The sequence below is a fragment of the Apteryx rowi genome, unplaced genomic scaffold (assembly GCF_003343035.1).
Source record: "Apteryx rowi isolate R43461 unplaced genomic scaffold, aptRow1 scaffold_135, whole genome shotgun sequence".
Taxonomy (NCBI): domain Eukaryota; kingdom Metazoa; phylum Chordata; class Aves; order Apterygiformes; family Apterygidae; genus Apteryx; species Apteryx rowi.
This window is the reverse complement of record NW_020447586.1, coordinates 1,559,990-1,576,884: the sequence shown is the minus strand read 5'-3', so window position 1 is coordinate 1,576,884 and position 16,895 is coordinate 1,559,990. Positions and strand designations below refer to the sequence as shown.

The 16,895-nt window shown below is 38.3% G+C and overlaps 1 protein-coding gene across 3 annotated transcripts in view; it reads left to right on the top strand.

Moving 5' to 3' along the window:
- Window positions 1-16,895, top strand: part of MEGF10 (multiple EGF like domains 10) — a 104,952-nt gene that overhangs the window by 19,681 nt on the left and 68,376 nt on the right. For all 3 annotated transcript variants that reach the window (XM_026056983.1, XM_026056982.1, XM_026056984.1), the window contains exons 2-4: window positions 6,246-6,378; window positions 9,517-9,618; window positions 10,947-11,047. In XM_026056983.1, the coding sequence (XP_025912768.1) occupies window positions 6,263-6,378; window positions 9,517-9,618; window positions 10,947-11,047 (319 nt within the window). In that variant the 5' untranslated portion in view covers window positions 6,246-6,262. The remainder of the gene's footprint in view (window positions 1-6,245; window positions 6,379-9,516; window positions 9,619-10,946; window positions 11,048-16,895) is intronic.

Here is a 16,895-nt window from a genome sequence, read left to right as displayed (position 1 = left end):
AGGTTAAAATCATGCTTAGGATAAAATAATTACTATTTTTATTTTTAGAAGGAACAGCATAAACATGCTGCCTGTGAAATTATATTGTTACTTACAAAATCCTGATGTCATAGCTTCCAGAACAGATATTTTCGTGAGCTGTGTAACCAATAAAGCCAGGTCTCCTACAGATTTGTGGGTTTTCAATGGATTCTCTGGAACTTGATGACTTCAAAACTTCTTCCTCTGTCAAATTTATTTGAAATGGCCAATGGATTTGCAAGTTACTGGACATGAGGATGCATATACACATATACAAATGCTATGATTATGTAAGCCTTGCTTCCTTAGAAACTGATGCTAATTAAAAAGACAGAAAAATAAAAATAATCTGGGCTGTTTAAACTGAAGAAAAACTGCAATTCCTTACTGTTTTGTTTTTTCTTAATAACATGGTGCTTGGAGAAAAAAAAATAGCATTGTATGAACATCTCAAGTTTGGGACTGTCTCTGCGATATAACCATTTATGAGCAGCTGAAAGGGACACCTTCTGGCATTAGAGAAAGGACGGCTGGAACATATCTGCCTTGTCTTGTAGGCCTAAAGCTTTCTTAATTGGCATAATCGGCTGCCATATCCAGGTAGATCTCCGATGTGAAAAAGCTTAGTAGAAGACTAAACATATCTGAAGTGGAAAACTGGAAGAGCTGTTACTTTTGTGTGCGAGCATGTGAAATAAGGAAATTAATACTCTGTTTTGGCAGGGAGGCTTCTATGACTGGGTTACTCCATTTTATGGCTGGTCATATATTTAGCAAATGCAGCAAGCCAGGTCAAGTTGCCAGTAAGTGCATAGCTAAAGGCATGCCTACCTGTCAGTTAGTGCATGTTCAGGCGAGCACTAAGGTTTGTAAGTAAAGAAGCACAAGCTAAGAGGGTCAGATTTGACATTTTTTTGCCAAGCAAAGTCTCAGTTTTGCCAGATGAGATGTACTTATCTCTTTTGAGCCCCTAGCTGAGCCCCTAGCTGGGGGAGACACCTTTGGAGTGACATATTTGGAGGGTCCAGGAAAAGACCAGTCACCACTTCTGGGGGTGGCTCCTTGCAGCACCTCTTGTCAGGACATATCCTGTTCCTCCTCCTGCTTTTCTACGCCCAGCTCATAATTCCATGAACTACCTGCTCCTTGAATAAAACCATTCTGCTTGTCTCTCTTGAATTCCCTCCAGTTTGCTCTCATCTTTCTGAAACTGTGCACAGTACAGCATATCTTTTGTCTTAAGGGCTGTAGCCAGAGGGACCATTACTCCTTTGTCCTGTGGTGGGATGCATCTGCCGCTCAAAAAAAAGAAAGATTTTTAGCTGCTGAACCGTATTGCAGGCACATATGAAGTTTGCAGGCTAGTATCACTCTAGGTCTCTCTAGACATTGCTACCTTACAGGTATCTTTCTTCTGTTGAATGTCTCTATTCTAGATTACTTTCTAGCCTTTTTTTTATTATTATTTTCATGAATCTCAGTTTGTTATTTTTCTACCTTTTTATCTGCTGATATTATCAGATGTGCTGCTCAGCTTAATATCATTTGTGAATTTAACGGTGGTATGTTGCTTATGTCTTTTCTACAGATCATTGATTATTCTAGTTATTCTATAAATTCTATTCAAGTTATTCTATAAATCCAATTCTAACACTGATTTTGGTCTCCTACAGGAGGACTACCTTTTAATTTAATCATACTACTGGTTATTTGCATTTTCCTTGTTTATAGCTCTTCAGCCAGTCTAGGGTCTGTGTGATAACGTTCCTGTTCCGGTTAGTTTGTACGAGTTTTGTGAGTGAGGTTTCATGTGACACAGCGTCAAGCTGACTGGCTAATTTTCAAAGGAAAAAAGCCTTCTGCTGTTGACCCATTAATTCTCTAATGTAATCAATAAAAGCAATCAGTTTTTTTCATAGTCAGAAGTTAACGTGAGACTAATCATCATTGACCAAATTAGGTCAGTTCAAATTTTGCTTTGTCTGGCACTAGGAGTTTAAGAGATAATTTTATAAACAAATTGTGCCCCTGCTAAAGGAGTTCAGCCTCAGGAGTGAAAACAGTATAGTGTTTTGAAAAACACTGAGTAGGAAGTGAAGAGAAGAACCAAGGAATTCTTCACCAGAAAATCTTTAAATGGTACAAAAAGTCTGTATCTCATTTGGAGCCATCATGCCCTTTGGCTGGTAGCAATCACTGAGTCTGTTATGCCAGCTTTGTCCTACTTTGGAGGTTGCAAGGGCAGAAGAGACCTGCAAGGGAGGCTCCAGGGATGGCTGTGTAGTTCACAAATTCAGTCTGAAAGTTTACGTATGATGAATATAAGAAAGATTTAAAAAAAAAAACAGCATTTGCCATATATGCAGGATAGTGCACTATAAATGTAATTAAAAACATTCCATGGCATTACAGCCCAGAGCAAATTGAAATACCTGTGCCATATCATTGCAGAAGGACCAAAATGAGCGTTRTAAAACCTTAGGGATACGATGGCAGACTACAAAAAGATCTTGCAATCCTGAAGTTCCTCTTCTAATTAAATGGCGTGTTTCTGCTGCATGTTTTATGTTGCAGTGATAAAAATGCTTTTGCAACAGTAATGGAAGAGCTACATCAGCATTTCCCTTGGTCTCGGGTCCTTTATGTCATGTTAGCAACTGTATCATAGTATTCTCTGTTGCTCATGCAGGTCTAATCCTGCTTAACTCACCAGCAACACTTGGTTTTGCTGACCATAAAATATTTCTTCACAGCCTTGAGCAACCTTTACTACTTTTATGTTTTGCATTGCTTTATCTTCCCTCACTCCCCCGATTCCACCAATATTTACATTTTGTGAAGAGAGAGCATAAACTAGGGTGGGGGGGAGCTGTGTGCGCCGAGTTGTACTCCTGGCTCTGCTCTGGAAGTGCTGAGAGATTCATTTGAAATCGAGTCTTGGTTTTCAGTACGTATAGGAGAAGCATTTTTTTTTGTCTTTTTATTTGTTTTTCTTCTTTTTCTTCTTTTGATCCTGGACTCTAGGAAAAAACACTGAAACAAAAATGTGCAAAACTATCAACACTGTTGGTACGCGCAGAGAAAATGCCTGCAAATGTCAGATAATGTGTAACAGTGGTTAACAGTCTGTATTTATACAGTGCACGTACAGGCTCTTCCTCTACTTACTAGAGAGAAAAATGTACTTCATGTATTTGCTCCCATTATTTAGGGGATTACCAGTAATTTATGGGAGTGTGTTTTTGGGATACCTGCGCACCTGTTATACCTGCATCTTAAAATATGCTTGTTAGTAATTATAACATGCCTTGGGGTTGTCAGCTGAATGTTTTATTATGACTGTTATTGATGACTATTAACACCTCCATTTGATTTAATAAACATATCATGAGCTAAATTTCTTTAATTAGATTACATAAATGTAGGGGAGTAATCTACTGTTGCTTCATGCAGCTGCATGGCTTTCCTGTTGCATTTTGAAACCGTGGGCCTGACTCCAAATCTGTGGAAACGAAGGAGTTTGTGAGTTAAACAGACCTTAACCTCACGTCGCACGGTTCTTGCCTTAAAGATCCTGCTCCAGTGAGAGGAATCATGCACCTTTGTAACCTGAAGTCTTTGCCTCCAGTAGGAGTAACATGAAATGTTAAGGGGCAATAAGATTGTAGTTTGCTACCGAGACATAATGATTCTGTTGTATACTTCAGTGGGGGGGGGGGGGGGGGGGAGACCTGGCAGTAAAATGCCTTAGGCTGGGATAAATTAATTTGGGATTATGTGGGATCGTGAAGTTGGAGACTTCACTTGCATTGAAAGAGTTGTACAGAGTGGTTAGTAATCATAGTGATTTGAAGACATGTTTTGCTGACTTACACACAGTCTTGTCACTGCCATCTCAGCCAGCAGTTTTGCAACTGTGCTGTTTTAAGTGCAGTATGAAAAATTTGGTGTTTCTGTCTGTATATGTAGACATGTTGCTGGATAGTAGAGAGCATTTTGGGAACCATTTGCCTCTTTGAAGTTCTCTTTCACTGAGGTCAGTTGTGCCACTCACAGGAGAAAGCTTTATGTGTTTGCAACATCGGAGACAGAAATTACACAGTATCTTGCAGGTGAGATGAGCTTTCTGTTCCAACTTTGACACTCTACTCCCTCTTACATCTCCTAATCACTAATTTACATACAGCAGGCATACTCTGGTAGCATTTTCAGTACTGAAACTGCATATACTATATATGTGTAGCTAGTTAAGATACTGGTATATTATTGTGTGAAATAGTTTAAGCAATATATAATAAGAAAAGTGAATCTCTGAACAGGATATTTCAGTGCAAGCTGTAGATAGCAAGAGTTAAATGAGTCATCCATGTTTTTTATTGCTAATATAAACACTTTAGCAATGCTAATCAGTTGTACTGATTTTCTGTTTTGATTTTCCTTAATAATTAAGCAAAAGATCTGGAATGCAATCAAGTTTTACACTAGGGGGTTCATGCAAATGAATTCTTTTTTTTTTTTTTTTTTTACATTTTAAGTTTTGTTAAATATATCCAAAAGGAAAGTTACTGATGTTAAAATAAAATAAGGGAATGCAGTATACTGTCAGCATATAATCGAAATGACTGCTTTTAATGAGGCAAATCACCACTTTGCTTAAAATATTAACTGAAAATACAGCTGCTTTAATTCCTTTTTAAACAAATGCACTTTGACTACTGTTCTGTGCCTTGTACATGCAGAGAGACGGTTACGACGGTTACAGAGCATGAAATGTTTTTCAGCAGCCCTGAGTTTTCAAGAGGGACTTAGCAAAATGGGATCGTCTCTGTGTTCTTAATGATTTCTTTAAAAAATCAGCTATTTTAAATATATTTTCTTTTTGTGAATTTTTTATATTGACTTCTTAAGAAAGTCAGACTATTTCATCTTTTTTTTCATGGTCCAGTCAACTTTCTTCTCTTAAATAAGCTGTTTGTTTGTGTTGCTTTATTCTGTTTCATAACATTTGAAGTAAGAAATCTCTATTTCTGGTTAACGTATTAAAAATATTTGTTTTATTTCAAAATAAACATATTGATTAGAAATTTATTTTATTATTTACTACAAATTAGTTTCAGCGATCTCAGATTTTTTTTCCCTGATCCTCAGAAGCTGTATAGGGTTAAAAATTGTGTAAAAATAAAGACATAGGGTCAGATGTTCACTGAGAGGAAAGTAGTATAGCTTAAGTTGTTACAAAAAAATTACCCTTTACCAGTGTTCATTCTGGCATTTCATGGATTGATGGCAGGTTAGACTAAAAGCGTTTCAATATGCAAATTAAAACCATTTGCTTTAAAAAAGAGATAGACCTAGTCAAAGTATTAGGATAGCCTTTTAGGGTTTTATGTTATTATAATAACTTTTTTGATGAGCAGAATGATTGTTCTGTTTGGTAATTGTACAACTGGCACAGGACGGGGTATTTATGCCAACTGTATTGGGAATTCAACTTAAAAAGGGCAGGAACAACGTAGAATGCGATGCGATGCTGTTAACGATTTAAAGCAAAGTCATTTGAATCCTTCCCCTGATTAACTGGCTTGCGTGAGAATTATAAGGTAGTTATTAAAAGGTGCTGTGCCACTTTTTGCAAATCTCGAGCACGCTTTGCTCCTGCTAATGGTGCCGTTTAGCATCTCGAAGGGCTGAGTATTCATGTGTCTGTCTAATTTCAATTAGAAGTTTCGTTAAAAAAATAAGCACAGAGATGCAGCCTGAGAGACACCTGTATATTGCTTTCTGTTCCTCTGGCGCCCGTCTGCCCCCAGCCTCGCTGCCTTTCTGCAGCCAGCCTGCACCGGGGCCAGCCTTGTTCAGGGCCCCACCACCGTCCTGAGCCAATGCCAGCCTTTGTTTTAAACTGGAGCCCGTTGTTTAGGACGGACAGGCCGTCGCTGAACAGACCGAGCCTGGCTACCTGCAGTTTGATGGGAGAACGGTGTCTCCCGAAGTGTCGTTTATTCCCTGCCTTGCCATTTATGAGAAACTACCAAATTCAAGTCGCCTGCTGGCATGGGCATGCTGTTGCTGCTTCTAGGCAATCGCAGTGCACTCATGACGTACCTGTCACTTTATATCCTCTCACCTGGGTTTATGTATCTCCTAGTATAACGGACCTATAGTTTCAGCTCCTTTATCATTTGCCTGATACCAGTCATGTGTTGTTATTATTTTTCTTCTAGATCAACTTTTCGAAACGATGGTTCTTCATTTGAACTGCTTTTTTGGCTTCCCTGTTGTACTTCTATACCACTGGATGGGGACAACTTTACCTTTGAATCTTGAGGATCCAAATGTGTGTAGCCACTGGGAAAGGTAATATTTTCTTTTAGAAAATAGATGATACAAAATGCTGATTATTTTGTTCTGTTTTAGTTAGTACATTTCAAGTGATTGAAAGCTTGTAGTCAAATGGTGAACTGGGAATAAAATTTTGCATTACCACATTGGCAAAATAAGCTCACTGGTAAATAAAAGACCATTTCACACAGCACTGAAATGCAGCCATCTTTGTGGTAGAGGTATGATGCAAAAACCTTTGTAGTGGCACCATCAACATTACAGAACCGTCCAGGGACAAGAAGTGAATAAAAATAGCTGTTTTTGATTTAAATGAAAAGGAGCCTTTTACATATGCAGAATATAATTAGCCATATTGGAGTTTGGCCAAATTTGATTATGCCGATTCTTTCCTTTTCAACGTTCCCTTAATCTAAATTAAGATTTGTTGTTTAATTTTTTGATGAGGTTCAGAAATTTATAATGTACCACTATAAATTCATCAATCTAGTTAGTCCGTTCCTTCACCCAATTTCATGTTAATTGCAGGTACAATGTGCAGGATGGCTAGGGAAGATTAAACCGTAAGCATTTGTTGTACTTCTATTCTTGTGTAAAGATTATAATAATGAAACCGTGCCTCATGGTCTCATTGTTATTACTTAATTATGCCCGTAACTGATCAGCTGGTCCTTGAGACAGGCTAACTGTTCATTTGAGGACTTGCATATGTTTCTGGAATTTGGAGTAAATTGTATTTTATGTTTAAACACTGGGAGTGCTCCTGAACCACTATGCAGGTGCTGTTGTTGTTGCTGGATCTTTACAAAGAAAGCTGAGACTTGTATTTGATTTTTCGTGAAGTCTGTATACTTAAAAGAGCCCTCAAAGATTTTCTCCAGAAATTTCTCTGAGCTTCGAAGGATTTGGAGTCTCTGCCCATACCTTTGTTTATAATTTGCCATATACAAAAGCATGTATATCAAGTAGCTACCGTACTAAATACCTGTTGCTCTTTACCTACTTAACACTGTTTACAGTATTCAGGCAAAAGTCTACGATATTATTGGATGCTACTCTAAGATCTGTATGCTTTCTATTTACTGTCTTTATCCGTAAAAGTGGGTTTGAGGGAAGCTACAACATAGTGAAAGCAAAATGGAAAAAAAATAAGTATTTACAGTGCATAATGTATTTTAACACAAACTAATCAAAGTATGCGGAAAAATACATATATTTAGCAAGCATGCCCAGCTTGTTGAAGGAATTTTTTTTTATTTTGCCACTGCCTGAGGCTTAAAAATGAGGAGGAACTTCAAATAAACCTACTGAAACACTTGCACCGTTGCTCAGAGCAGATGTCAAAAGTGCAGGAGTATGAAAGAGTAAAACCCCAAGGTACAAGCTCATTACTGCTTCTGTCATTGGCAGTCCTATACACATTAAATAATCTAGCCCACTCATTTCTAAAACCGTCCTTACAAATGAACTGTGATTGCAGCAAGAATGAAAAGAGCGGGCCCTGTGTAAAACGCAAAGCGCAGAGCCTCGGGCAGGCGTCGGCAGCCCACAAGGATTTCGCTGGACTCGGTCTGACAGCTAGGCGGATTAGATTTGCTTGCCTTTATATGGACACGGGAAACAGGGAGTAAGTTTTGGGCAGCTAGCACAAGCTGATCTGGATGTGTTTTCTCTCAGTGTAGGTGATGACAGTAGGAAGAGGAGACTGTGGCTATTACCCTGTAATAAGTGCTAAGAGGTCAGAGACACTGTAAGCGAAAGCCAGGTGGGCTATATAATTAGTAAGTGTTTTGACTGGTCCTGGGAATAAGTGCTGGAGAAGGAACGTTCCATGCATTCCCATATTTTAACCCGTTATGCAACCAAGGCCTGACTTATTGCCAGCACAAACAGTCTGCTTGAGAGTTTGCTGGGATAATTCCATATTTTTCTCTTTTGTAACAGAGCTCTCTTCCTTTTGCCTCGCGGACTTCTCTGCAGCCTTTGGGTTCCAGAGCACATATGTATTTCTACAACGCTACGCTTGTAACTTAACAGGAAATAGGAGTTTAGTATAGTATTGCTGAAAAAAATTTTCTCTATTAAAAATTAGCCAGTCAAACAAACAAAGTACAGACTCAGTGTTTTATAATTTCTGATTGCTGAATAGACTGTTATGTGGCATAATTCCTCTATCGATTTTCAATAATTATTACTTACGTATATTTTTATTTTAGTGCTTACTTCCATACATTGACACAGCTTTCCAGAACCAGTGGAGAGGTTTTGCTGTGGATATAGATAGAGTTTTTAAAAGAAATTTCTCAGAAAATCCAGTGAGATTTTTTGGTTTTGTGTAGTAGTAGAAGAAGCCTAACTCTGTGGCTCCTAACTTCAGCATCCAGTGACGTTACTGAAAGTTTATCGCCACAGGAGAAAACATGCTACAAATCTCACTGCCTTACTTCTTCAGTGTGCCCCTCATTTGAGACAAAGCTTTTTGTTACTTAGGTTTACATTACTTTTCTTTAAATGTCCTTTAAGCAAATTCATTACACAGCAGAGACATCATTGCCTTCTGCATATATTTTTCTTAGTGGAAAAAAAAAAAGACTTTCAATCCATATCTTCTGTTTGCATTTTGTAAAGTTAGCTCATTCATATTTTACTTAAACTTGCACTTTCTGGTGAGTTTTGGTTGCACATCAATATTTTATTATTTCTTGTACCTTTCTGTTGAAACATTCCCTGAAGAATTTTGGTAAATATCTTATGCCTATGTTTTTAAAGTGGACATTAAGAAATAGTAAACATTTAGATAGTAGATAGTATAGCTGGTAAATAACAGACTCCGTAGATCATTTGTATTAGGCAGTATTAATTTGAAACTGACTGTACAGCTTTGCTTCTGAGGGCTCATGGATCACTTTTTTAGCAGGCTACTCACCTTAGGAAGCAAAAATATCTATCAGAGTGAGTCTTAGTGTTACGTATGCTGTTAATGTGGGCATCTCTGGGTGTCATTGGACTTGCTTAAAAGATGTGCTTAACTATGTGACTTGTTGTCAGTTCTAACTACAGCTACTTTCCAGGACTGCATAAAAGACTTACTGTAATCAAACTGTGCTGCAAAAGACTTGCTCAGTAATCTGTCTGCTCTCTTTCTCTCCCCAGTTACTCAGTTACAGTGCAAGAGTCATATCCACATCCTTTTGATCAAATTTACTACACCAGTTGTACTGACATCCTAAACTGGTTTAAGTGCACACGGCACAGGTGATGTATAATTATTAATACTGCCAAACTGCTGATGCTGTAGGCATTTGTAGAGGTTTTGTATGTTAAAATCAAGCAAAGTATATAGGATATTTTAGCTATAATGACTAATCTGTCTAACTGTTATGGTCTGTGTCAACTGGAAAATGCATTCTCTAGGCCAAGCAGTATCACAGCTGTTTTAATGGCAGGTCAGGGTGTATCATCCCATGGAGTGCTAACAGAAAAAGAACAGATTAGGAAAAAAATCATGCAATACACTAAAATAAATGCCCCAGATCATGCAAGGAATATGTGGTCAGAAATAATCATGTGAGACATCTCTCTGCCTTGCTGCTCGTAACTGTATGTTCTGGGGAAAGCATGTGCTACTTGATAGGAAAATGAAAAGATTTGCTAAAGGAAACTCCTTGTGCATTGTAAAAAGTAAGCATGGAGTGAATGATTCAAAACTGGCCTAGACAGCTGTAAAAGCCATTTTCCTCAGGAGAGTATGCCCAGAATTATGAATGATCAGCAGTGGGAAAGGTTCCCTGGGGCAGAGCAGCTGAGAGGAAACAGCTCAGTGTGGATAGAATGTGAAAAGCAGATACTAAGTTCAAAGAGAGATTATACTTTTTTTAAATTTACATATGGTGCAATTTAGATGCGTGCTGCTCTTTGCTGAAGAGTTCAAATTCKCTTAGGTATTGTGAGGATGTGTTTACTGCTGTGTGCAATATGTAGTCAGCAGCTGAGAGAGACTGGGGAAGGGATTTAAGGTCGCAGTGAAGAGCAGAGAGGGAGAGTGCGGAGGAGAGCCTGCTTCTGATAGCATTACTTGCTCATGGCAGAAAGAAGCAATACTTTGTGCACTCCCTTGCTGTTTTTATGTGGTGATTTCTCTCCCTTCTGCACGTTGCTCACCGCTGTCTTGCAGTCTTCATGAGGCTAATCCTCAGAAGTCGTTTCTTCGGAAATTGATACCTGTAATGATCTAGCAAACTAATTGGTATTGCCAGGCTTAAATCTCCATGGGGGATGCTAATGACTAAGGCAGCAGCAATTTAGCTTGTATACTGGTTAAGTACCCAGAATTCCTGACTTTTTTTTTTTTACTGCTGTCTGACCACCCATGGAAATAAGGCTTGTGATGGAGAATTTCCAGAAAAAGACACTGAGACTGAACTCAACAATAGATAAATCAAGGTCTCTTGCTTTCTTGAAGGGTTTTTTTTTCCCTGTCCTTTTATTGATACTTAAAGATTTTCTAAAATGTGTAAAAATGTAAACTGTTTACTTTCCAAACTGTAAAACATATGTAACAACCATTCATTTTTTTTCTTCAGAATCAGTTACCGTACTGCCTACAGACATGGTGAAAAAACAATGTACAGACGTAAATCTCAGTGCTGTCCTGGATTTTATGAAAGCCGGGAAATGTGTGTCCGTAAGTGTAGTTTCTTTTTGCTTTGAAATTCTGTACGTTTATCACAGTGCTGGTTTGACTGCTCTTCGGAGGAAGACTTGTGGGAGCTGAGTTACCGGGGGATCGATTATCCCATCAACGGTGCACGTGCAACTCTCATTGAAGTCAATTGGTGTTGTGCACATGCAAATGACAGGATGATTGGACCTCAGATGTCCAAGTAACTAAATTTGACGTGATTCTCACTAATGAGCAGATGGCATGTTTCACCTCAGACAACACAAGTATTGGTGTATTTTCCAACACAGTAAGTAAATACGAAGTGCAAGACCGAAAGGGAAATAAAAAGGTTTTCTCCTCAGCAGGGGCCCAGGTCAACTCCCCTGTTCAGTCTGTCCTCTGGCTGTAGTGACTGTAGCAGTTGTTGGAAGGCAGCACTGTCTTTTTGGGTGGTGCATCCCACCGTGTCCAACCCTCCTCGAGTCTGGAGGGGAAACGGCTGTGCCCACGGATGGGTGGTGGCCCGGGCTCCGTTCTGCTCCTCCCTTGCGTATGGCCTTGCGCAGGCTGGAAAGGTCTGATTCTTAAAATGATATTCATCCAAGAATATAGAAGAAAAGCAGAAGGAAAATAGCAGATGTGTTAATCCAGAGTGCTGTAAATGTATTGTTCGTGGCTTAACGTAGGCCCACTGAAAGGCTGTTCAGTATTGTACGGTGGGTGGGATGGCTGGGTGATCATGGGCAGGAGTGACAGCAGGGAGCTTGTGATAGGTGAGCGGTTGTGCAGTGCAGCTTATCCTTGGAGACAGGCAAGTGTGTAGGGCTAAAAATGAAATCAGTTCCACAGAATTTCAAATTCCCAGCCATGTCCTTGTTCCTGTGAATGCAGATGTGTGCAGCATGGACTCCAGCTGTCTGTTTTCCAGGAGTCAGTGCACCAAACCCCTCTCTCCATCTTTTCCTTGAAAAACTAAGCTCATCGGAGACAGTCTTGTGCCTGTAACTGTCATTTGCTCTACTGACCTGTGCGTATGGCTTTATTAATTTGCGGGGACAGAACATGCATGCATTACAGTGGAAAACAGCTGTATCCTCAAGTTTTTTGCTTCAGCTGTTCTAATGGTGAGATTTAAAAATAATGTTCAAAACTTTATGAACAGTGACTGAGGTAGTAGTTGAATTTTCTTGAAATTGTGGGGCCTTGTCAGACCAGCTTGGTGAAGACTGGAGCTTCTGGATTGTAGGGGCTGCTCTCAGGGCTTGCTACACCATTCCCGAACAAACCCAGCTAAATGAAAAGCCCAGCTTTTTGGGAAAGCAACGGCATACGTGCTGGGTTTGTGGTTGTGCTGGCTCCTCTTGTGTGAAGCTTTGCTTCATGTCATGTCTGCTGCTGCAACATGTTTTCAGCCTAATTCTGTAAGGCAAACTCCTTGTTTTTTCTCAATTAAGGATGAGAAAAATGGAGATGCATTCATTGCTTTATTGTGTTCCCTGCTGCTACAGTGATATTTGTGGAGCATAACATTCAATGTATGGAGACTCTCTTGAAAGAAAATGTGCTGCAAAATAATGGATAACAAGAGATGTATCATTGTCACTGGAGTTTGCAACCTGGCTTTAGGAGAAAGCAGTGCAGTGGTTAAGTCTGTCTGTCTTTACCAATAAATGCAGCCTGAAAATTAGCATCAGTATGTACGTTAAATTTATTTATTCAGTACAAATGCAAAATAGTTTATTAATTTGTTTAGAGGTAGCTTTCTTGATATTGTGAGGTGCATGCTGGAAGTGACCTATAGGATTTATTTATATCTTGGAAAATTATACTTGTGAATGTCATAACACATCACAGGATCCTCATTTACATTTTTGTTATATAGTACTTCCTGGAATTTGAAAGTGCAACAGTAAGATCTTTGATTTACAGTGTATTTCTGCACATGAAAAAGCAAGGTCAACATGTTTGGGTTTTTTTTTTTTAGAAAAACAACTTTTTAAAAAACAAATTAATCTAAAATAAGATTAGCAATTTTTTAACTTTTTTTATTTTAACGTGTATGAGAATCATAAGAACTGAATTCTAACTATATTGGGGTTATTAAGTAGTATGTATTAATGATTATATTATTTTTATTAATTGAAGTATAGAACAGTGACTAATGTGAGAAATGTTATGATGATGAGCCTCTTATGTGACTATTATAGCTTTTACATAGCTGTAATGTATGTAGTATATTCATTCTACATAAATACAGTAATATTAATATATATTAATATGTAATATTAAGTAATATAGTATTACAAATAATTATAAATATTTTAATAAATAGTTATAATGATATATTATGTATTGTAATATAATTATAATATATAATTATATTATAAATCATGTAGTATTTATATAGAATATTGCATTTTATATAAATATAATAATCACCAGAATATAATAAATTCCAATTACATTGCATTTACTAATTTTTACTGATCTTACATAAAAAGATGCCAGATATTCAGGACATATCTGCTCTGACTTTCAAAGTAATTTAGAATGCCATGATTATGGCTTTTAAAATGAGACCTTGGAGTGTTTCAATTTATATAAAAATGAAGATGACCAGGTCCTTCAGCAGAGCTAACTTTGCATTCTTTGGATTCTGTAATGACTGATCCCAGAGGGTGCTGAGACCCCCTCCGTCCTCGCAGTCTTTGGTTGGAGCTGAGGATTCATAGCACAGGTGGAACTCTGTAGTTAATACAGTAAAGCAAATACTTGAGGCTTTTTGCTGTTTCAGCCAGCTTTTTTCATAATGAACTTGTGCATACTAGAGTAGGTGATACCTGCACACACTGTGATGATATTGTTCATGCAATTCATAGTTGTTCATTGCATTGTTCATGCAATTAGGAAAATAAGTGTGGTGCTGTCAACTGAGATCAACCTGTAAGGCATAGTATTATGAGAAGGACTCTTCTAGATCCTCTTAGCAGAAATATCACTGGCAAAAAGCTAACACAAAAGATTTCTCCAAAAGAAAATGGGAATCCTACTGAAAAATGTACACATGTACATACCCCCTTTTTTATGCTCCAAGATAAAAGAGAATAAGAACCATTAGAAGTGTTTGTCACTGCTGCTTCTCAGCGCATAAAGGATTTCCATTAGGTGGCTTTGTTTTTCCTGCCATGTGGACTCTGCAGTTCTTAAAGACTGTGGAGAACACTTTTGTATGGAAAAAGCGTAAAACATTGGTGGTGCTGTTGATGTTTTGCAGTTGATTTGTTCATTTATTTGGCTTCTCAATTTAGGAAGCTCAATTAGAAAATTCTATTGGCAGGTGATTTTGGTGGGGCGCAAGACTTCAGAGCATGTGGTGGTGAATGAAATCATGTGACTTCCTTGTTAAATTACTAATTAGGACTCTGCAGCATGAATGCTAACTAGTCACTATTCGCCTAGTAGTAGCACTGGCTAATGGCAGCACCACTTCACTGGTTGTGGCGATCATAATCAATGACCAACAACCAAAGAAGAGCACCAGCCAGAATTTAAGGGTTTTATTTTTTCGAGTCTTTCCAAGTCCGGTCTGAAAAAATGAGTTTGAATTCATGTTGAGACAAAAGGTTTCTGTTGAATTGTGACTCCAACCTTCACACTCATTCCTGAAAACTTTTGCTGAAGCTGAAGCTTGTGTTGAGTTTTCACTTTTTGGTAAAAATTCCGTTTGCATTTTGCCTATGGATTTGGTAGGTAACCTCCTATATGGCGAATACACTACAGGCCTTTCTTATCACTCACTCTAAATAAGAGAGAGCTGTTGCAGTGTAAACTGCCAAGACTCTGATACAGAATTTTAGCATTCTCGTCTTTTAACTAATGCCATTGATAGGCTTGTGGGTCATGCTACAACATGAACAATCAGCCTGTCAAGTACAAATATGATCACTAATATCCTCAATCCTCACACCTTTTACCTGAGAAATGGACAGGCCAGTAACAGTAATGGCATAGGCAGGACCAGAAGCAAGTAATGGTGATGTCAACAGCAGAGAGATCATATCACACCTTATATTTAGGTTGAGATATTTATGTGGATTGTAGGATTCTGACTCACATTTTGGTTTAGTTAAATGAAAGATGTGTAAAAATACCTTAAATGGATATGGATATTACACCTGTTGTTCATTTGCAGCCTTTTCTAAGGCACAGGAGTATGTGCGTTGAATTTCTTCTAGACAGAGGATGGAAAATAAACCATCTATCTTAATACATGACTGAATATCACTCACTTTAGTAATAAGTCATCAATGCATAGAACAAAGTGATTAACAAAAAGATATAGTCTAGCATACAATACGAAAGTGAAAAAATTATTTATTTATATGTGAAAATGCACATTTTTAATGGAGTTTTAAAAATATGTGAATTTTATTTGCAATAAAAGTGCTGAGTATTCGGTGCATATTTTAATTAATTTTTAGCAAGTTAAAGTTAATTTTTGTAGAATATGTAGGTGAGTTCTTTTGCATTCCTAGTTTAAAAAGGTTTATGCATTCAAATTCCTTCACAAAATGTTGAGGATTTCAGCAGCTATATAAGCTTATTTTTTTCAAAAGTGATAAACCTCTTCAAATTCCTCTTTTTTGAAGACTCTAGGTATCCAAATTAGGGTAGCATACTATTAGCAGAATACGAAACAGAAAACACAATCATGCCTGCAGAGTGGTTTCCTTTGTTGGAAGTCATTGAGCTGAAGGAACTAAAATGGAGATTTACTTACAACCCAAAAGCAGACCCAGTTTGGATATTACTCAGTTCTTACTCATATGAATTCTCTGTAAAGTTGATAAGAATTTTATTTAAAGAAGATTTCAGGTTTTAGCTCGTTCAGTGGTTTGATTTGTTTGCTTAAAAGCTGCAAGTCTGATTATGGAAATGTATTTAATTCTCCTGGTCATTTACTCATACATATAATTACAGGCGAAATATTTCAAGCTTTTATTTGTGTTAATTGTTTTATATCTGGCTTTTCAAAATGAAAAAAAGAGCTGTTAAGAATGCATGCGTAAACTTTCATTAAAGATAAAAAATCTCATCCCTTTTCAAAATCTGCTATTGAAAATTCTTCTGTATCTTCTTTTAACCTCAGATAAATCTATGCACAGCTATCTAAATGTCATTTGTAGTGGCTTATGATTAAGTAACTCCATATCACTTTCTTAACCACAGAGAGCAGGTTCATAAAATGCCATTCAGAAATTTCAAGTCTTATCGGGTTTCACTGTTCGTATATGCAGTAGTTGAGAAGTGGAAGCCTTACGAGATGGATGGGTTGCACCGCACGGCTGCAGGGCTTTCAGTGGGTGGCAGAACGGAGGCGCGCGCTGCCTTCGCGTTGCAGGTGGTACGCGGGAGCCCACCAGCGTATAAGTCGGTGTTTGATTTGCAGTCTTTCCCCAGCTCTTTTCCATTGATACCAGTACGAGCCACATGACCCGTGCCTGAAAATGGCAACTCAAGCTAAAACAGTATCACACGCGCTATGCTTCTAGCTTAATCCCTTTGGTATGAAATGCCTGGCCGAAGTGGTGGAGCTGTGACCCGTCTGCGAAGGTGCTCACACAGAGCTTGCCTCGCGGCGCTCTCGCCTTGGTCTCCTAACGGTGCCGGCGTTTTGGGTGGGTAACATGCCTCAGCAGGGCACTTTCCTTCAGTCGGTCACAAAATACCAATTACTGCAGCTGGGAGAGACACAGATCTCGGGGAGCCTCGTGCACCTGCTGGGGACCGGAGAGCCTCGCACCCGGGTGCCGAAAGGGCTGGGACAGGGAATTGCAGGTGCGCTAGCAGGTATTTTATAGATACTTCA